At 43.8% G+C, this 22635-nt stretch overlaps 1 protein-coding gene across 1 annotated transcript in view; it reads left to right on the forward strand.

The window, feature by feature from the left end:
- The window catches only part of LOC126474695 (serine/threonine-protein kinase par-1-like), a 486927-nt gene that overhangs the window by 442331 nt on the left and 21961 nt on the right, over positions 1–22635 (forward strand). Inside the window, exon 7 of the mRNA XM_050102173.1 lies at positions 20863–20911. Coding sequence (XP_049958130.1) covers positions 20863–20911 — 49 coding nt within the window. The remainder of the gene's footprint in view (positions 1–20862; positions 20912–22635) is intronic.

Consider the following 22635-nt stretch of genomic DNA (forward strand, 5'->3'; position numbering starts at 1 on the left):
TGTCGGAACACACAGTGCACCGAACACTCCTAACGATTGGCCTCCGTAGCTGACGACCCACGCAAGTGTAATGTTAACACCATGACGTCGGCAAATAAGACTGAAATGGGCACGTGACCATCGTCACTGGACATTGGCAAAATGGCAGATCGCTGCATGGTCTGACGACTCCCGATACCTTCTTCATCATCCCGATGGTAGTGAAACCGTCGTCTTCCAGCTCCTTGACATCTGTACTGCGGGACAGAGACAAGCTGGCTCCATTATGCTCTGGGAAACATTCACGTGGGCATCCATGGATCCAGCTGAGCTCGTGCAAGGCACCTTGATGGCCATGGAGTATCGTACACTGGTTACAGACCATGTAATCCCTTCATGACGATCATGTCTCCCGACGGCAGTGGCATTTTCCAACAAGATAATACGCCAATTCACAAGACCAAGAGTGTGTGGAAGTGGTACGAGGAAGACAGTGACGAGTTACAAATGGTGTGCTGGGCCCCAGCTCGCCAGATTTGAACTCGACCGAACGTATCTGGGATGCGATTGAGTGCGGCGTCAGAAGTCATAGGCCCCTCTCCGGAATTTACGGGAATTAGGTGGCTTTTGTGTGCAGATGTGGTTTCAGCTGCCTCCTGCGACCTAAGAAGGTCTCATTGCTTCCATGCCACGACGGGTCGCCGCTGTGCTATGGACATTCCGGCTATTAGGTAGGTGGTCATAACCTTCTCTCTGATCAGTGTAGACTGCGAGATGAGTGACACGTTGCAGTATCCTTCTGATAGATGACACAGTGGCGAGAAAAAAGAGAAACTGCATGAAAGACATGGCAGCCAAGGATAGATGTATACCTCTGTTGAACCATGTGCTTTCCAGAATGACGAGATCGCCCAGGAAATGCCACAAAAATATTCCTCAGGCTGTAACACACTCTCCTCTAGCCTGGATCCTTCCGACGTTTGTTGCAGGGCCGCCTGTGCAAAGAGCATGAAGCTTGATTCATCTGAAAAGGCAAATTTCAGCTTTCGGTCACCGATGAACAGCAGTCAGCATGGGTACATGAACCAGGCGCCTTCTGGAAGGCCCATATACACCAAGGTTCGCTGAACGGTCGTTGAGGAGAAAATTTTGGTAATGCCTTGATTCATCCGAGAGGTCAGTTGCTCAACAGCTGCATGTGTATTTGCCCGAACACATCTCTGCACCCGACGCCTATGATACGTGGCGCACCGCAGTTGTTTCGGCACCGGTTTTGGATAGGGCCAATTTGCCGTGCACGCTGTACTTTAACTATAGCGACACGTGGACAGTATACATATTTAGCCGTTTTGGAAATGCTTCCATCCTTGGCCTGAAAGCTAATGATTATGCCCTTCAGGAGGTCAGATAAATCTCTCCGTTTCCGCACTACGACGAGGACTGCAGTTTTTTTTCCGTGTCCCCCCGATATGCGTTACATACCGTTCACTATTAGTGCTACCACTTTCCGTCTATGACTGGTCATTGCACACTGACGTCGAACATTAATATGACTGGACCGAGTATGTTTAGTGACGTAGGTATGCGAGAAACACAAAAAGCTATGTTTTACAAGTTTTGATGCCTTTAAAGACCAAGTTGACTTCGAAAAGGCAGAGTTCATGCAGATGGAGGATTTTCGCTCTGTACAGTGCCATAGGAGGCCAAAGATCTATTTTCCTCCATAATTATATGCATACATCAAAAAAGGTTTTGCATCGCCCCGGTTCCCAGAACTCCTGAAGATAGACCTATCACAGACACAGTCCCTTTGACTGTTCAGAAATGTCACTAAAACCTCCCAAAGATGTAAACAACCACGCATGAGCAGCGCCTATTAGAGGGAGGGAGTCCGACAGCCGATCAGTTCCAGTCAATCCATCAGGAAGGAGGTACACGGCTAGTGTTGTCTGTAGTTCAACCATGCCTAGACGGTCAATACCGCAGTTCGATTGCGTCCGCATTGTTACTTAATTCCAGGAAGGTCTCTCAACAAGGAAAGTATCCAGGCGTCTCGGAGTGAACCAAAGCGATGTTTTTCGGACATGGAGGAGATTCAGAGAGACAGGAACTGTTGATGACGTGCTTCGCTCAGGCCGCCCAAGGGCTACTCCTGCTGTGGATGATCGCTACCTGTGGATTATGGCTCGGAGGAACCCTGACAGCAACGCCACCATGTTGAATAATACTTTTCGTGCAGTCGCAGAACGTACTGTTACGACTCAAACCGTGCGCAATAGGCTGCATGATGCGCAACTTCACTCCCGACGTCCTTGGCGAGGTCCATCTTTGCAACCACGACACCATGCAGCGAGGTACAGATGGGCCCAACAACATGCCGAATTGACCGCTCAGGATTGGAATCACGCCTCTTCACCGATGAGCGTCGCATACGCCTTCAACCAGACAATCGTCGGGGACGCGTTTGGAGGCAACCCGGTCAGGCTGAACGCCGTAGGCACACTGTCCAGCGAGAGCAGCAAGGTGGAGATTCCCTACTGTTTTGGGGTGGCATTATATGGGACCGACGTACGTTACTGATGGTCATGGAAGGCGCCGTAACGGCTGTACGATACGTGAATGCCATCCTCCGACCGATACTGCAAACATACCGGCAGCATATTGGTGAGGCATTCGTCTTCATGGACGACAATTTGCGCCCCCATCGTGGACATCTTGTGAATGACTTCCTTTAGGATAACGACATCGCTCGACTAGAGTGGCCAGCATGTTCTCCAGGCATGAACCCTATCGAAAATGTCTGGGATAGAATGAAAAGAGTTGTTTATGGACGACGTGACCCACCAACCATTCTGAGGGATCTACGCGAATCGCCGTTGAGGAGTGGGACAATCTGGACCGACAGTGCCTTAATGAACCTGTGGATAGTATGCCACGACGAATACATGGAAGCATCAATACAAGAGAAAGTTCTACTGGGTGTTAGAGGTACCGGTGTGTACAGCAGTCTGGATCACCACCTCTGAAGGTCTCGCTGTATGGTGGAACAACACGCAATGTGTGGTTTTCATGAGCAATAAAAAGGGTGTAAATGATGTTTATGTTGATCTCTATTCCAATTTTCTGTACATATTCCGGAACTCTCGGAACCGAGGTGACGCAAAACTTTTTTTGATGTGTGTAGTATGTAGATTACATCAAGTGTTGGTATGGTAGAATGGTCACGATTGTGCTTGATGGATACCGTTATGTAACAAGTGCCAACAACGTCGGTAACCATGGCAAAAGATGTGTTTCTGTCGAACGAACAAAATAAACAGTGCTGCGTTCGTTTACTGACGGCACAGCTTGATGGTGAGTACTTCAGTGTTAAGCAAGTTGTTGAGGACGCCGATACTTAACAGCAACTTCTACAGCTGTCGACCTTGCTCAGCGCTCTATACTGTTGTTGTTGTTGGGGAGGACACTGACCTGCTTGTGATTCAGATCGCTTAAGCCTCCTTGTTCCCCAACATTTTGCTTCTGAAGCCAGGCAAAGACAGCTCCAGAAATTTGAAGTTGTCTCAAATATCGAAAGATGACGTTCTGTTCCTACATGCCTTCAGTGGCTACGAGAGAACTGAAACTCCTCAGGGCATTGCAGACGATAAACAACTTGCAGAAAGCATCTGATATATTCAGCAGCTCCAGTGCGACTCCTGATGGCATTGATGATGTTGGACAGAAGTTCATAGCAGCCATGTACTGCGAAGATCAAACAAAGCTATTAAATGTGCTTAGCTACAGAATCTTTGAAAAATCTATATCAAAGACATCATTCAACCTCTTATAGAAGCAGTTGCTCGGCATCATTTCCCGAGGGCGAAGGTGGAAAATCAAATATGACGATATAGCAGAACACGAACCAGCCGGCCGTTGTGGCAGAGCGGTTCTAGGCGCTTCCGTCCGGAACCGCGCTGCTGCTACGGTCGCAGGCTCGAATCCTGCCTCGGGCATAGACGTGTGTGATGTCCTTAGGTTAGCTAGGTTTAAGTAGTTCTAAGTCTAGGGGACTGATGACCTCAGATGTTAAGTCCCACAGTGCTCAGAGCCATTTGAACGAGAACACGAACCTACTTCCTTCTTCTCTATAACCACATGTCTCTATTTATTATGCTATGACGATATCATGCAATTTATGATACTATTTGTCAGTTCTGAGGGCTTTCACCGCTGATATGTCATTAACTGTCATTTAATAATAACAAATCGTACCGAGAGTGACATGTCAGCGATAACTCGATAGAACCAATGCCTTGAAGCGAAACTGCATACTCTCGTAGTACGCAAATTATAATACGAAAACAACGAAATACGTAAATCAAATATAGCCTCTCCAAAGTACTTCATTTGCCGTCAGCTACCGAGTTTCGAGCTGGCATCGAGTTTTATGAAAGACTCGTCATTTTGGCGTCACTTCCCAACAAGAATCTGGTGAAGGTAGTTTCCCCCACAGCTGATGCAATAGCACTGCATGCATCGTTTTGAACCCGGGGACCGCGCCACTGCACAGTAAGGCCACAGGAACACAAGCGCCAGAGACGTCGAAAAAAGTGTGCATAAACTGAATCTGTGGATAGCGATCGATTCATGCTGGGATATCGACGTATCATTAAGAGCACCACTGTAGCGACGTCTTTGCAAGTTTATCCAAAAAAAAGTGCCGGACACCATGATTTGTAGAAGCAGAAACTGTTGTCTCTATTAATTAAATTCTTCGTCAAACAAATTTCAGCTGCTTCTTTCATCATCAAGACCCAAAAAAGATGAAGCTGACACTAAGTTGACGTTTCAGTAGTGCCTCAGTATGTGCCCTTCTTCACTTCTTTCAGTCAAGTTGTGCCAAAAATTTCTTTCCCTTCAGTTCGAATCAGTACCGTGTCACCAGTTATTTAATGTTAGTCGTCAGCATTCTTCTGTAACATCACATTTGAAAACGTTTGTTCTTCTCGTGTTTGAATTGTTTTCTTCAGCAGGCCGTTTGGTCGAGCGGTTCTAGGCGCTTCAGTCTGGAACCGCGGGACCGCTACTGTCGCAGGTTCGAATCCTGCCTCGGGCATGGATGTGTGTGATGTCCTTAGGTTGGTTAGGTTTAAGTAGTTCTAAGCTCTAGGGGACTGATGACCTCAGATGTTGAGTCCCATAGTGCTCAGAGCCGTTTGAACCATTTTATCATCTTCATTTCATTTCCATGAAACGCTGCACTCAAGACCAGGAAAAGACTTCAGGAAAGACTTCCTAACACTCAAATGTATATTTGAGGTTAGGAAATTTCTCTTTTCATGAACGCTTCCCTTGTCGCTCTGTGTCAGTATTTGAATGCGCTTATTTAAAAGCTTACGAAGCACATGAAGAAATTCACTAAGTCACTTTCAAATTTTTCATTGAATATTTTATCTCCATATTATTTTTGTATTGTAAACATATCTCCAGTTCTTCCGACAGAGACGTTTCATGACTTTTATTTAATCGGTGGAGTACTTTATCATTTTATTTTACGTTTCGGAAGGGGTGCCTCGTCTTTTCTGATGTGTGTCTCTGGTGTGCGCGTAAGCTCTTATGTGCATTTTATAACAGGTGTGACTACATCGGCCTGTTTTTCCTAGATGGAACATGGAGCGGAAATATTCAGTCCAGTCACATTAATATGATTAATACGACCACCGTCTATCTTCGACATCAATAACCTCTCACAGACGGCAGGTGGCAGCACTGGCAGTGTCGGGGGAGGGGGGGGGGGGGGTGACGCAGGAAATAGTGCAGTCGTTGTCTAATACGGAAACGGAGTGATTTATCTGGCGTCCAAAACGGCATGACCGGTGGTTTTCGGGGCAAGGGTGGAAGCACTTCCGAAACGGCTACATTTGTAAACTGTTCACAGGCCGCTGGGGTTAAAATATATCGTACATCGTAAAATGGTCGCTGTCCAAAACCGGCGCTGAGGCAACTGCAGTACACCAGGGGTGAACGACGGCTGCGGTTATGTGAACGGGCGAACAGTAGTGCAATTGTTGAGCATCTGACCGTTCAGGTGAACCAAGGTGCTACCAAAAATCTCTCAACTACAGTCGGCGAACTTAGCTGCCTCTGGGCCTCAGCAAGCAGGCCAATGGTTCATGCACTGACGCTGACTGCTGTTCATTGGCAACGATGGCTGGAATTTGCACACCAGTACCACAGCTGGACGTCCAGTGTGCGGCGACAGCTGGTCCTTTCAGATGAATCACGTTTTGTGCTCCATCGGACAGATGGTCATTGGCGTGTATGGCGTAAAACGTCCGAAAGCAAACACCTTGTATGCGTTGTGGCCTGGGGAACGTTTTCGTGGCATTCCCTGGGTGATATCGTCACCCTGGAAGGCACAGTTGATCAATAAAACTATGCATCTATCCTTGGGGACCATCTACTCGGCACGATGGCATTTACTAGTTGGACAATTCATGTCAAAAAGCTCGCAGTGTACATGTGTGGTTCGAAAAAAGCCAGGATGAATTTACCGTACTCCCCTGCCACTAAACTACCCGGATTTAAACTCAATAGAGAATCTGTTGGACCACCTCGATTGGGCTGTTCAAGCCATGAATCCTCAACCGGGGAACCCAGTGCAGCTGGCCACGGCATCAGAATCGGCGTAGCTCCACACCCCTGTCAATAGCTTCCAGAAATCAGTTGATTCTCTTCCTGCATGTCTCGCAGCAATCCAAGCTGCAAAAGGTGGTTCTTCAGGTTTTTGACAGTGTTGTGTACATAGTTCCACGTAGTCAGCGCGTACACAACTTTCCCACTAGAGCGCGCCCCTCTAAGCACAACAGCGCAGGCGCAGCGCTCGTCCATCTCTGCACTACGAGATGGCGCTGCCATAGAGACGGACCAAATTCTGCTTCCGCCGATCCGCGTATTAATATGTAACGCAGCCAATGAGATTGCTGCTAAAGTAGAACCTTTTCTCCTCGCGGATCACACTCGCGCAGTGATACATGAACACGCGAGGTATTATAATGAGTGTACAGACCTACGATTGGTCAGTCTGCATTAGTCTGTAACAGTCTGTACGAGTTCTATATTTGTCTGTGCCAGTCTATAGTCAAGTTTCAGTCTGCGCCCAATAAGATTACCATATTCCTGTACATAGCCATGAAGATAAATGTATAGACACTTTTGTCAAGAATCAGAGATATATGTGAGAATAAGATTAACGTACCAAGACCAAAGGAACTTCAGATTATGAATTGTAAATAGCATCCAGAACCAAGTTAAGTAATTTTTATGCTTGTTATTATTTTAATAAATGTGTGTGAAAATTAATCAAGTTCTGTTTAAAGTTGGTCATCGTCAATATGCTACTCTAAGTGTGCAAGTGACATTTCTATCGTCTGACCTAACGGCAGAAGATAAACACGCGACGATAACACCACGAGACATATTGCTGACACTCGCCTACTTCGTTGGAGTGACAAGTCAAATAATCTGATGGTGTGTGTACTGAAGGTCTTGCAGTGCACACACTACAGACAGATGTGTCACATTAATATGACTGCACAGGGCATATCTCAACAATTACAATCTTGTGCGTGTTTATACTGTAGTAAAGGGATCAGACTAAAGCAGCAGCTAACACATCGTAAATGACATAGTACACAAAGATGGCACCTGATAAAAGGATTATTTCTCGAAGCGCCTAGCGCACAAAGGAAATAAAGAAATATGGTGACCGGCAGCAGCAAATGTTATTCCATAACAGACAAAAGCAGTTCACAGTACTACGCATACTTGTAAAAGGTAAGCAGGAGAATTGATGTGACGCAGCAGACAGTGGTAACCGCTGGGGAGACAGCAGTGCCGTTTACTGCAGCAGAAGGGCGGCGAACCCGGCACGCAGAGCAGGTGTCTGGTGTGGGCGGCGTGATTCAGCCCAGTGGGCGGCGGCCCCGCGGCAGGACCGTCCCGAATTCTGCGGCCGTCGCTCCTTATTTTCAGCCATCCGCCAAATTACAGACCCGTTTCAAAAATGGGACCGCCACAAGTTGGCAGTTCGGCAAATTTGAGGGCGCTTTGCTGCTAAAGAGCCAGGCATTTCGCGGTTCATATTATTCGCTTGCTCTCGACGATGTTTAACTTGTCGTTACGCGCGTCTCGCATTCGCTCGACGCTCACTTTCCGAGGTACAATCTGTGTGCAGATGAGTGTTGCCACCCGACGATGCTATAGTTTCAAAGCGGACAAAATTTTACATCGCAAGCTGAGCTCGATCGCTATGATTTTCAAAGACTTTCCCATTTACGTGATCGAGTAAGATGCCACTGTTGTTAAAATACTGGGCGCGCTTTATGGAGTAGTGGTACTGAACTTCCCTCGAGCAATGTTGATGGCTTAAGGCGAAATTTGGAAAGATTGCTTTGAGAAAGACACTGTGTAATAATACTCATTTCGAGGTAATCGAATCGTAGTCATAGGCCACTCATATACACACAGCGTTTACTCGAAAAACTAGTGCCTTCAATTAAAGCCTCACGACCCGTTGTCTTACTTGCTGATGAATCTCCCGGGCTGCTTCCTCGACTCGGGTAAGCGCGCCGGCCCTGGATCGAATCCGACCGGCGGATTAACGACGAGGGCCGTGTTCCGGCCGGCCTGGATGTCGTTTTTAGGAGGTTTTCCACATCCTGCTAGGTGAATACCGGCCTGGTTCCCAGGTTCCGCCACAGTTACACGGCTCACAGACATCTGAATACTTTCGCACTATTCCATGGATTACACTCGACGCAGACAGTTGGGGTGGCGGCAGGAAGGGCATCCGGCCACCCCTTTAACATTAACATGCCAAATACGATCAACAATGGCTGACACTGCATAACTGCGGGACAAGGCTCATGGAATAGAATTACGTCCAGAGCTGCATTGGGCATCTGCAGAGGTACTCCTGGTTACAGTGAGTCGGTCGACAAGACTCAGCGGAGCGAGGAATAACTCTGAAGTCGCCCAATGTGGCTCTGGACGAAACGTCAGGAACAAAAAAGTTTCATGCGCCACTACCATACAACCTGAAAAGTTTATCAATATCTAACTGTTTAGTTATGCATTGATAGGTAACGGGAATCTGTGGTGGGGCGCATACACAGCAAATGATAGCTACTTGACAGAATAGTCGTTAGCTCGTCAGAAAAATCATAAAAACCCTTCGACCGTCCTCTAATTATATTGCAACATGGGACGTTACGGGGATGCCCCCCCTGTCATGTGCTTCACTCACAGTGGTATGGATGTAGCTGTACAATGTAGAAGTACAAATAATAACTGAACCACTTCTTTCAGGAGAGCAGAGTAGCCTTGCAAAAGACAGGTCTTGTAGCCACAGCGTGTTCCTAATGAACTAACAGATAAAAACGAGAGGGTATAATAATGCACCCAATATAGCTTAGACCACTAGCGAACTCAGTAATGATTCACAGTTGATAAATATGTATGGGAATTGGATATAGCCCTAATCTCCTTCTCCTCCTCCTCCCCCCTCCCTTTGCCCACCTCATCCTCCCCTCCCCCCCCAATCTCTGCCCACCTCCTTCCCCTACTTGTCTTACACTCTCTCTATCCATTTCTTCCTCCCTCATCTCTTCGCCCATATCCTCCTTCCCTTCTTTATATTCATTTCCTTCTCCCCTCTCTGTCTGTGTACTACTTCTCCCGCCCTCTGACCTAATTTATTGTTATTGCAAACCGAAACTTGATCGGGAATAGAAGTGAAAATGAATGGGTAAATTAGTAGGAATCATTAGTACATGGCGTATGAGAGAGACTTTACGAGGTGCTGGATCTGTGAGGATAGTAGCTTTAATGACAGTATTTCGCACAGTTTTAATGTGCAAACAGGCAGAATTACATAGTTAGCGATAAACACAACTTTCGTGTAATCGACTGTTTGATTGTATCCGAAAGCTAAATGTATATTTCGAATTGCCACGTTTGGATGTCTGTTTTGTCAACGTTCCAAGTCATTTTGCGTGTATGCTACAACTAGGGGAGTCAAACTCGACTCTGTTCTTTGTTCCGAAGTCATAATGGATTGTGCTTGAGAAATACTTATTCGATTTGCTTCCAAATGCTGTCTACGCTCTTCATCAGTCTCACTGACTCGACGATCAAGTAGATGGCCTGCGTTATGCGTACGCCTACAGATATTTCGACGCCTCACTGGTGACATTCTTTCCAAAGAAACAAATCACAAAATGAAATCAACTGAATGTTTGCAAGATAGCAAATTATCGCGAACTCTCAAAATGGTTCAAATGGCTCTGAGCACTATTGGACTTAACATCGGAGGTCATCAGTCCCCTAGAACTTAGAACTACTTAAACTTTCTCTGCCTCGTGATGACTGGGTGTTGTGTGATGTCCTTAGGTTAGTTAGGTTTAAGTAGTTCTAAGTTCTAGGGGACTGATGACCATAGATGTTAAGTCCCATAGTGCCCAGAGCCACTACTTAAACCTTACTAACCAAAAGACATCACACACATCCATGCCCGAGGCAGGATTCTAACCTGCGACCGTAGCGGTCACGCGTTTCCAGAATGAAGCGCCTAGAACCGCACGGCCACACCGGCCGGCTCACGAACTGTCATCAATTAAACCTTTGCAGTACACCAAAGATATGATCACCAGCGATAATACACTGAAATGTCGATTTTAACCTTATTCTTTTACGCGAAATATCAATATTCAGTGCTGAATTTGTTGTTGGTACGAAAACATGCGACAGCAGAGCTGTCAAACTGAACATCACATTTCTTTGTATTGAAATCATGTGACAACACAACTTCAAACCGACCATCTTTCATTGAGTAGTTCTCAAGTGATGATATTTTATACATGCAACAACTGATTTTTATTTGTATAGATATGAAGGTATTCGGCCAAATAGACAGACAACATCTGTGATGAAGAATGGACTCGTATTGGAAGATTATGTGTGTATAAATCTCAAAAATATCTGGTAAAATCTAAGTAAGCAAGGGACTACACAAGCGTCTATCAAAAATTGTCATTTATAACAAACAATAGGTTTTAACTATTTTGGCGATCAAATAGGTTATCTAGAAGATCAAGACATAAGTAAGGACATTAATAGTCCAATATACGTATTTGGGGCACTGTAAACAGAACTTCAAAAATAAGATGAGGGAAAAAACTAAAATTAATAATAAAATATGACTGTGAAAGGATGCACAAAATTATGAGAAATGAAAATATTAAAAAAACAATAAACGATACAGAGATAGTTGGAGCGATCCTGTGGAACGAATTTCAGAGCGGCGACTACCACTACAAGGCAAGAAACATGTACCATAAGGTACAAGAAATCTTGAAAGAGCCAAGAATAAATTGAATGAGTAAGGCTAACACCCGTAGACAGAACAGGCATCACACCTAATCCCTGAAAGCGAAGAAATGAGAATTGTGATAGATAATCATGATGATGAAAGTAAGTGTAGATTATAACGTCTAATCCCTGAAAACGACGCAAGTGCTATTTGCTGCTGATGAGAGATGTAGATGTAGAGCAACTGTATAGCAACTGGGCGACAACGTTCACGATCGTGTATCGGCAGGCACAAATCTCGACTAAACAGGACACCTGCGAAGATTCGCATTTTAACAATCACAAAAGAATCTTCATTAAAGCACTCAAAATAGTGCGAATTACCACCAACTGCGCGTAGCATTTTATTGAGAGTGTAGATAACAACTTACATAACGGATTTGAGTCCTTCACGAGAAAGTACTAAACTGGATATGTCATGATTTGAAATGTGTTTAATGAATGAATTAATTAAATTAATAATGGAAATTCAAAGTGATAGCTAATATGTTTCACTTACCTTAAAATAACACCTGTTCTTCTAGCGATGCAGAGCATTTTCTTCATTTGTCGAGGCGTTCGATGTTGCAGCAATTACAAGCGGTGGGTCATTAAAACTTTATTCTCATTCTATAAGACTTGAAAAACTTTCCCGTATGTTTCTTCAGATTTAAATGTAGCACGTGGAGTTTTCCATTCTATAATCTGCCTCCGATAATGGGGTGTGTTCAGTATGTACGGGATGGTTCAAATGGCTCTGAGCACTATGGGACTTAACTTCTAAGGTCATCAGTCCCCTAACCTGAGGACATCACACTCATCCATGCCCGAGGCAGGATTCGAACCCGCGACCGTAGCGGTCGCGCGGTTCCAGACTGTGTACGGGATGGAAACAGAATCTCTTTATATATATGACCGCTTTTTTGTTAACGTATCCATCTGATAGGGGATAAAAATCGTTCAAATGGTTCTAAGCACTATGGGACTTAACATTTGAGGTCATCAATCCCCTAGACTTTTTTTCTTTCTTTTTTTGGTCATCAGTCTACTGACTGGTTTGATGCGGCCCGCCACGAATTCCTTTCCTGTGCTAACCTCTTCATCTCTGAGTAGCACTTGCAACCTACGTCCTCAATTATTTGCTTGACGTATTCCAATCTCTGTCTTCCTCTACAGTTTTTGCCCTCTACAGCTCCCTCTAGTGCCATGGAAGTCATTCCCTGATGTCTTAGCAGATGTCCTATCATCCTGTCCCTTCTCCTTATCAGTGTTTTCCGCATATTCCTTTCCTCTCCGATTCTGCGTAGAACCTCCTCATTCCTTACCTTATCAGTCCACCTAATTTTCAACATTCGTCTTTAGCACCACATCTCAAATGCTTCGATTCTCTTCTGTTCCGGTTTTCCCACAGTCCATGTTTCACTACCATACAATGCTGTACTCCAGACGTACATCCTCAGAAATTTCTTCCTCAAATTAAGGCCGGTATTTGATATTAGTCGACTTCTCTTGGCCAGAAATGCCTTTTTTGCCATAGCGAGTCTGCTTTTGATGTCCTCCTTGCTCCGTCCGTCATTGGTTATTTTACTGCCTAGGTACCAGAATTCCTTAACTTCATTGACTTCGTGACCATCAATCCTGATGTTAAGTTTCTCGCTGTTCTCATTTCTACTACTTCTCATTACCTTCGTCTTTCTCCGATTTACTCTCAAACCATACTGTGTACTCATTAGACTGTTCATTCCGTTCAGCAGATCATTTAATTCTTCTTCACTTTCACTCAGGATAGCAATGTCATCAGCGAATCGTATCATTGATATCCTGTCACCTTGTATTTTAATTCCACTCCTGAACCTTTCTTTTATTTCCATCATTGCTTCCTCGATGTACAGATTGAACAGTAGGGGCGAAAGGCTACAGCCTTGTCTTACACCCTTCTTAATACGAGCACTTCGCTCTTGATCGTCCACTCTTATTATTCCCTCTTGGTTGTTGTACATATTGTATATGACCCGTCTCTCCCTATAGCTTACCCCTACTTTTTTCAGAATCTCGAACAGCTTGCACTATTTTATATTGTCGAACGCTTTTTCCAGGTCAACAAATCCTATGAAAGTGTCTTGATTTTTCTTTAGCCTTTCTTCCATTATTAGCCGTAACGTCAGAATTGCCTTTCTCGTCCCTTTACTTTTCCTAAAGCCAAACTGATCGTCACCTAGCGCATTCTCAATTTTCTTTTCCATTCTTCTGTATATTATTCTTGTAAGCAAGTTAGATGCATGAGCTGTTAAGCTGATTGTGCGATAATTCTCGCACTTGTCACACTTGCCGTCTTCGGAATTGTGTGGATGATGCTTTTCCGAAAGTCAGATGGTATATCGCCAGACTCATATATTCTACACACCAACGTGAATAGTCGTTTTGTTGCCACTTCCCCCAATGATTTTAGAAATTCTGATGGAATGTTATCTATCCCTTCTGCCTTATTTGACCGTAAGTCCTCCAAAGCTCTTTTAAATTCCGATTCTAATACTGGATCCCCTATCTCTTCTAAATCGACTCCTGTTTCTTCTTCTATCACATCAGACAAATCTTCACCCTCATAGAGGCTTTCAATGTATTCTTTCCACCTATCTGCTCTCTCCTCTGCATTTAACAGTGGAATTCCCGTTGCACTCTTAATTTTACCACCGTTGCTTTTAATGTCACCAAAGGTTGTTTTGACTTTCCTGTATGCTGAGTCTGTCCTTCCGACAATCATATCTTTTTCGACGTCTTCACATTTTTCCTGCAGCCATTTCATCTTAGCTTCCCTGCACTTTCTATTTATTTCATTCCTCAGCGACTTACATTTCTGTATTCCTGATTTCTGTGAACATTTTTGTACTTCCTCCTTTCATCAATCAACTGAAGTATTTCTTCTGTTACCCATGGTTTCTTCGCAGCTACCTTCTTTGTACCTATGTTTTCCTTCCCAACTTCTGCGATGGCCCTTTTTAGAGACGTCCATTCCTCTTCAACTGTACTGCCTACTGCGCTATTCCTTATTGTTGTATCTATAGCGTTAGAGAACTTCAAACGTATCTCGTCATTCCTTAGTACTTCCGTATCCCACTTCTTTGCGTATTGATTCTTCCTGACTAATGTTTTGAACTTCAGCCTACTCTTCATCACTATCATATTGTGATCTGAGTCTAAATCTGCCCCTGGGTACACCTTACAATCCAATATCTGATTTCGGAATCTCTGTCTGACCATGATGTAATCTAATTGAAATCTTCCCGTATCTCCCGGCCTTTTCCAAGTATACCTCCTCCACTTGTGATTCTTGAACAGGGTATTTGCTATTACTAGCTGAAACTTGTTACAGAACTCAATTAGTCTTTCTCCTCTTTCATTCCTTGTCCCAAGCCCATATTCTCCTGTAACCTTTTCTTCTACTCCTACCCCTACAACTGCATTCCAGTCGCCCATAACTATTAGATTTTTGTCCCCCTTTACATACTGCATTACCCTTTCAATATCCTCATACACTTTCTCTATCTGTTCATCTTCAGCTTGCGACATCGGCATGTATACCTGAACTATCGTTGTCGGTGTTGGTCTGCTGTCGATTCTGATTAGAACAACCCGGTCACTGAACCGTTCACAGTAACACACCCTCTGCCCTACCTTCCTATTCATAACGAATCCTATACCTGTTATACCATTTTCTGCTGCTGTTGATATTACCCGATACTCATCTGAACAGAAATCCTTGTCTTCCTTCCACTTCACTTCACTGACCCCTACTATATCTAGATTGGGCCTTTGCATTTCCCTTTTCAGACTTTCTAGTTTCCCTACCACGTTCAAACTTCTGACATTCCACGCCCCGACTCGTAGAACGTAATCCTTTCGTTGATTATTCAATCTTTTTCTCATGGTAACCACCCACTTGGTAGTCCCCTCCCGGAGATCCGAATGGGGGACTATTCCGGAATCTTTTGCCAATGGAGAGATCATCATGACACTTCTTCAATTACAGGCCACATGTCCTGTGGATACACGTTACGTGTCTTTAATGCAGTGGTTTCCATTGCCTTCTGCATCCTCATGTCGTTGATCACTGCTGATTCTTCCGCCTTTAGGGGCAATTTCCCACCCCTAGGACAAGAGAGTGCCCTGAACCTCTATCCGCTCCTCCGCCTCTTTGACAAGGCCGTTAGCAGAATGAGGCTGACTTCTTATGCCGGAAATCTTCGGCCGCCAATGCTGATTATTTATCAAAATTTAGGCAGGGGCGGGGATCGAACCCGGGACTGAAGACGTTATGATTATGAATCAAAGACGCCACCCCTAGACCACGGGATGCTAGACTTAGAACTGCTTAAACCTAACTAACCTAAAGACATCACACACATCCATGCCCGATGCAGGATTCGAACCTGCGACCCTAGCAGCAGCGCGGTTCCGGACTGAAGCGCCTAGAATCGCTCGGAACAGCAGCCGGCGATAGGGGATGACGTGAGTAGAAAGCACGCATATGGACGCCTGTTACGGAGTCTCTGCGGCAACTGTTGGACTGTATGCACAATCTTGCAACTCAACGGAGTAGCCGAAGCGAAATCGCGAGACTCGCCGATTTTCACGAGACACTCGAGTATAGCTTTTAGTAATATGCGCCCACCTCATTCATCGCTGTCCTACGTGGGCACTGGAAACCCCGTGCACCTATTACGTTAGGAGAGTATTGTCGGACTGTTTCGGGAAGATGTCGCCTAGTAGCTATAGCCAAGCAGCGCAACCGGCGAATGCATCAGCATAAGCTGTGTGTTTATCAAACCATATAACAGTAACGTATCAAAGTCTGTCGTCGCAAGTAGCGTAGTAGCGAATGGATTAACTGTAATACTGCATTTTTGAGCACGTATGATTTGCAATGTTCGAGCAATTCAATGCGGCCTTGATTCTCTATCATCTATTGTCCTGCTGAATCACTCAAAGTTAAGCCGTACCATTTCGGCGACCGAGAATTAATTGAAATAAGTGAGATGTTAGATCTTTTAGAGAAGGGCTAAGCGATGGCAAACTCTCCAGTGGATGCAACTTTAATAGTAAAATTACCGAAGTGTTTGTGTGTGGTAGGCACGGTTAGGGTGTGTAGTATTGACTGCGAGCAATAAACTACTAAACTGGACTTCATTAACGACCCTAATTTCGAAATTCCCCTATAATTTATTTCATTTAGATTAAATGTGAGTGCCAATAGCTTTTTTTATAATTTATGGGCTTTCGAGACTGCCCATGCAGCCATCTCAACATTGGGTACGACAGTGCGTAACGAGACTTCTGAACATTCATTATGGTCAAGCCGAGCCCCGCAGCTACAGCAATAGTTAAAGTTCACAATAGACCAAATTTTCTTTCAGGCAACAACAGCTTAGATTTTTAAGGAGCACTCTCTCTCTCCCTCCTTCCCACTCTCTCTCTCCTCTCTCTCTCTCTCTCTATCTCCCTGCGTGTGTGTGTGTGTGTGTGTGTGTGTGTGTGTGTGTGTGTGTGTGTGTGTGTGTGTGTGTTTTGCATATCTCCCTCTGACTTGCATAATGGCGTGAAACGACAGTACATACGAGTCGAGAGGTGCTTCAGCGGCCATCTTCCATTCCTTGACCACTCCTCTCAGACTCGTGAGGACTCTCCTCTCAGACTCGTGAGCGCTACTGAGAAAATAGTTGAAGGAGAAATAGTGGCACACGTTTCTAAAGCTAGTATTAAAGGTCGGTAAGAAAAGAGCTGAGACCGTATTCGTTCACATATTAGCCAGCTACCCTCTTCACGAGATGTACCAGCAGACAATCGTCGTATTTTGATCGCCATAACGTAAGCTTGGATTTGAACGATCTTACGTGAACACTTGTCAGAATGTTTTGCGATGTTTAAGTACAGAAAATTACGAAAAATATTAGAATTATATGCGCAAACACTAGCAGATCAAAGTTTACAGACGAGTGATGAACAAGTCTGTATTGATGTGCAGCTTACTATGAAAGACCACTCTAGCGCTCGCTATCAGTAATTCATGGTCTCCATTATAGCCAAGTCCGCAATACACGAACAACAAGTTCAATGACTCATGTGACGTAGAGAAGCATTTCAGCTCGCGATGGCTTCACAAAATACCAACTATTTACCTTTACTGTTGGTGTAATTTTATTCTGAGAAGTTAATTACATATTCCGGTTACTTTTAACCACATACTGTTCTCTTCTGTCCGAGAAGTGTTTTGATGCAGCCCCCCACGCTAGTCCAACCTAGGAAGATCTATTCATCTCCGTATAACTAGTGCAACATGCAACCATTTGAGCCTGCTTACTGTATTGATGCCTTGGTTGATGCATAAGTTAACTGATAACCCAGGATGTGTCCTATCAACCTATCTGTTACTTTACCAGGGTTGTCCATAAAGCCCTTTTCTTGACGATTCGATTGAGTGCTTCTTCATTGGTTATCCGTTCTCCTCTTCTTATCTGTAGTAGTGTTCCGTTACATCACATTTTAAAAACTGATTAAAACATTTGTCTACATTGTTTATTCTTCATCTTTCCCTTCAAACACACTCCAATCATATACATTCATAAAACACAAACATTTGTCTGTTTCCGAAAAGGTTTTCTCACTATATACAATCTACATTTTATATCTTCTTTACTTCTACCGTCATAAGCTGTTTTTCTGCCTAATTACCAAAACTCATCTACTAAACATTATTTATTCGTCGGAGACCATGTCGAGTTTTTTAATAATATTTCCGCTATTTCACTGTACATTTTAATATTCATTTATTTCACACTAACACGATTTCAGCTTTATAGCCATTATCACGTACAAATAGCCGTTATCACGTACAAAGCTGAAAGACATCAAAATGTCGCATATGTCTAAATGACAAATGATCGTAGAAATATTACAACGTATATCTGACCGTCACATTACAGTGTATCAATATTAACTGACAATAGCCAGTGCAGCTGACACCGTCGCCAGGACAAACATTTTATCACACTGTGTTTTGTGTATGATGCATACCACAGCACGGTTTAGGCCGCCATAAACACAACAAAATATGATGAAGTGTCTCTCCTGTCCATAATGTCAGTTCTAGTTTGTTAGTTTCTTGTTCCTTGGATAATTTTGCACGATAAATCACAATAATGTTGAACGAACTATTTTGCGTCCACATAGCAAATTAATTGTGACTGTGGTTAATACTGAATATTTCTACGTTTTTTTTTCTTGTTATTTATTTTTTATACATATGTGAATCAGTAATTCCTGCCCATCACCTTTTACACATTATTATAACAGACACTCTTCTACGGAATATAAGGAGCTGTCAAGAAGAAACTTTTTCAGCTTGTTTTAAAATTTTACTTCTTGTCAGTCAGACATTTTATACCACTGGGTAAGTGATCAAAACTTTTTGTTGCAGCATTGTACACCCCTTTTTATGCTAAGGATGACTTTCATGTGGAGTAGTGAATGAAATTTTTCCTCCATCATTGTAATTATATGCATTATTGTCCCTTTTAAACTGTAGTGAATTATTTACAACAAACTTCATGAGGGAATAAATACAGTTTGAAGCAGCAGCCAGAAAACCCAACTCCTTAAACAGATATCTACAAGATAACAGTGGGTGAGCACCACATTTTATTCTTACAGCACGTTTCTCAGCAACGAATACTTTCTTTCCTAAAGATGAGTTACCCCAGAACATCATTCCATACGCAAAATACCGCAACTTGCTGATTTGTCTCTCCTCAGGATTTGTAATGATTCTAAATGCAAATGTGGCTGAACTAAGTTGTCTTAGGAGTTTCAAAATTTGCTCTTTCCAGTTTAAATTCTCATCAATTTGGACATCTAAGAAATTGAAATTTTCAACCTATTATTATTTCCTTTCCAGGCGTTACAAATATCATTGGTGTAATATCTCTGGACGAGAAGAACTGAATATGTTGTGTCTTTTTAAATTGAGGATGAGACCATTTATAGAAAACCAGTAAATGATACTTTTAAGAACATCGTTTATTTTTTCTTCTGTTCGTATTGACATCCTACAATGCGACGACTGGTATATATAGCGAGATATATGTTGTGATATTTCGAAGATCACTTGTCATTTTGGAAATGTCGGACATTTTTCTGTCTCTAACCTTTGCACTTCACAATGGCTACAAAGCTGAAATCGCGATTGTATTGTATTGTATGTTAACCTGAGGCCTAGAAACGACGGAGAGGCTCCATCCCCACCGCAGCAGCAGTGGTCCACAACCCCACGACGACTCCGCAGTCCACTTCATCCCTCCGCCGCCCCACACCGAACCCAGGGTTATTATGCGGTTCGGCCCCCGGTGGACCCCCCAGGGAACGTCTCACACCAGACGAGTGTAACCCTTATGTTTGCTTGGTAGAGTAATGGTGGTGTACGCGTACGTGGAGATCTTGTTTGCGCATCAATCGCCGACATAGTGTAATTGAGGAGGAATAAGGGGAACCAGCCCGCATTCGCCGAGGCAGATGGAAAACCGCCTAAAAACCATCCACAGACTGGCCGGTTCACCGGACCTCAACACAAATCCGCCGGGCGGATTCGTACCGGGGACCAGGCGCTCCTTCCCGCCCGGAAAGCCGTGCGTTAGACCGCACGGCCAACCGGGCGGGTGAAATCGCGATATAATGAAATAAATTAATGTTAAAAGATACAATCAATCGGCTGAAATTTCATTAAAAAAACTCGTCTCCTAATTTGAGGCTCTCAGTTCCTAATTTAATTCCGTTAGCTTCAGCTGAATTAATTCGACTACACTCAGCGATGACAAACGATTATAATGTAGTGAGTTTTATCCACTTGATATCTTGTGCATCAGTTGCAGTGTAAAATGAATATGTTTTACCACAAAACAGACGTTTAAGACCTGAAGATGACAGCAAAGACTGTTTAAACGTATTGTATTGAATTTAAAAATATATATTTTTTGCGATCTTGTCTTTTGAACGGTTTTTAACAATTAAAACAGATCGCCCTTCAGTACTCTCATAATGAGAAAAATCTGTCGAGTACACTCCATTACCTTTGTTTTGCTTTTATTGACCTTTATATCTCGAGTTGTAAAAGGCTGTCTGAATCACAAATAATGCAAAATTGATGTTTACTTACTATTCGTTTATAGTGTCATACTGCCCAGAAATTCAGCTTAGCAGATTCAGAAGGATGTGGGTTGCAGTAGGTACTGGGAGATGTAGAAGCTTGCACAGGACAGAGTAACATGGAGAGTTGCATCAAACCAGTCTCAGGACTGAAGACCACAACAACAACAACAATTTATGTTACATAGCAACTAGTCTTCTTCATAGAAAATACCTCAGTAAATAAATTGAGCTGCATAGTTTAATGAGGATAATCAACGCTTCACGTAGTAATGCTGCAATGCTTTACTTCTGTTACAGCTCCTGAAATCCTTCACTATGAGCCGATCACACTCGCTGCGGATATGTGGTAAGTTTCGAATCTCTAAAAAGACTTTGTTTAGTACTCTGGGACACTGAAGTTAAAAGCACATAATCTCTTGCAAGTGTCCCTTTTCAACATCTTGTGCCCTAAAAATAAGCAACACAGTTATCCCAAGACTTGACAGAGACTATCTCACCAAAAGTATCCACACTCCTGTTTTCAGACATTAATATGATTTGTGTCCACCCTTCGACTTCAGATTTGCTTGAGGCACTTTCAACAAGGTATCTGAATGTTTGTGGTGAAACAGCAGCGCATTCTTTCTCAAGAGCCGAAACCAGAAAAAGGTAATCATTTTGGACGCAGAGGTCTGGAACGAAGTCGACGTTGTACCTCATCCCAATTGTGTTCCACTGGATTCTTGTCGGGACCCTGGAAAGGCCAGACCATTTCAGGAATGTTCTTGACCGCAAACAGTTCTCTCATAGATGCTGCTTTATAGCATGCTGCATTGTCATGCTGATGCTATCATCGTCTCCTGAGTGTTTCCCTAGCTTACGCAGTACACGATGGTGTAAAATGTCTTCATATTCTTCCGCATGTAATGTTTTCTTAAACGCAACAAGAGGATCACACCCTAACCACGAAAAACACAACCCCATACCTAACACCACCCCGTCCGTGTCCGCCCCTGGTAGCTGCGTGGTCAGCGCAACGGAATGTCCCGGGTTCGATTCCCGGCTGGGTCGGAGATTTTCTCCGTTCAGGGACTGGGTGTTGTGTTGTCTTTATCATTATCATTTCATCCCCATCGACATGGAAGTCGCCGAAGTGGCGTCAACTCGAAAGACTTGCACCAGGCGAACGGTCTACCCGACGGGAGGCCCTAGCCACACGGCATTTACGTTTTATTTACCCGTCCATACTTCAGTGTTGGCATTACATCTGACGACAGGTAACGACTTCAGGCATTCGGCAAACCCAAATCCTTCCATCTGATTGGCAGAGGATACAGGGTAATTTATCACTCCAAATAACTAGTTTCTAGTCATCCACTGTCCAATAGTGTTACTCTTTACACCACTTCAAGCGTCGTTTAGCGCAGACTACAGAAATTTGTGGCTTATGATGAGTTGCTCGACCACTGTCCACCATTCTTTTTCAGTCCCTATGCACAGTCATTGTTATAGATGGACTGTTGGTAGAACAATGGAACTCACGAGTGATTCCTTCCACTGGTTTCACACGACTTTTTACAAACACCTCCCGCAGTGCTTGACGGTCGCTGTCCTCCAGCACATGAGGAGTGCCTGGTGTGGGTTACACTGATGTTGATCCTTCGCGTTTCCACTTCACAGTCACATCACCAACGGTCGACTTGGGCAGCTTTGGAAATGTTGATATATTACTCAGGTGACATCCAATGATTAGTCCTCATTCGAAATCACTGCTTACTGCTGAAAACATACTTCCTTATACAGGGTGGTCCATTGATAGTGGCCGGGTCCAATATCTCACGAAATAACCATCAAACGAAAACACTACAAAGAACGAAACTCGTCTAGCTTGAAGGAGGAAACCAGATGGCGCTATCGTTGACCGGCTAGATGGCGCTGACATAGGTCAAACGGATATCAAATGCGTTTTTTTTTAAAACAGGAACCCCCATTTTTATTACATGTTCGTGTAGTACGTAAAGAAATATGAAAGTTTTAGTTGGACCACTTTCTTCGCTTTGTGATAGATGGCGCTGTAATAGTCACAAACGT

This window comes from Schistocerca serialis, chromosome 4, assembly GCF_023864345.2.
Source record: "Schistocerca serialis cubense isolate TAMUIC-IGC-003099 chromosome 4, iqSchSeri2.2, whole genome shotgun sequence".
Taxonomy (NCBI): domain Eukaryota; kingdom Metazoa; phylum Arthropoda; class Insecta; order Orthoptera; family Acrididae; genus Schistocerca; species Schistocerca serialis.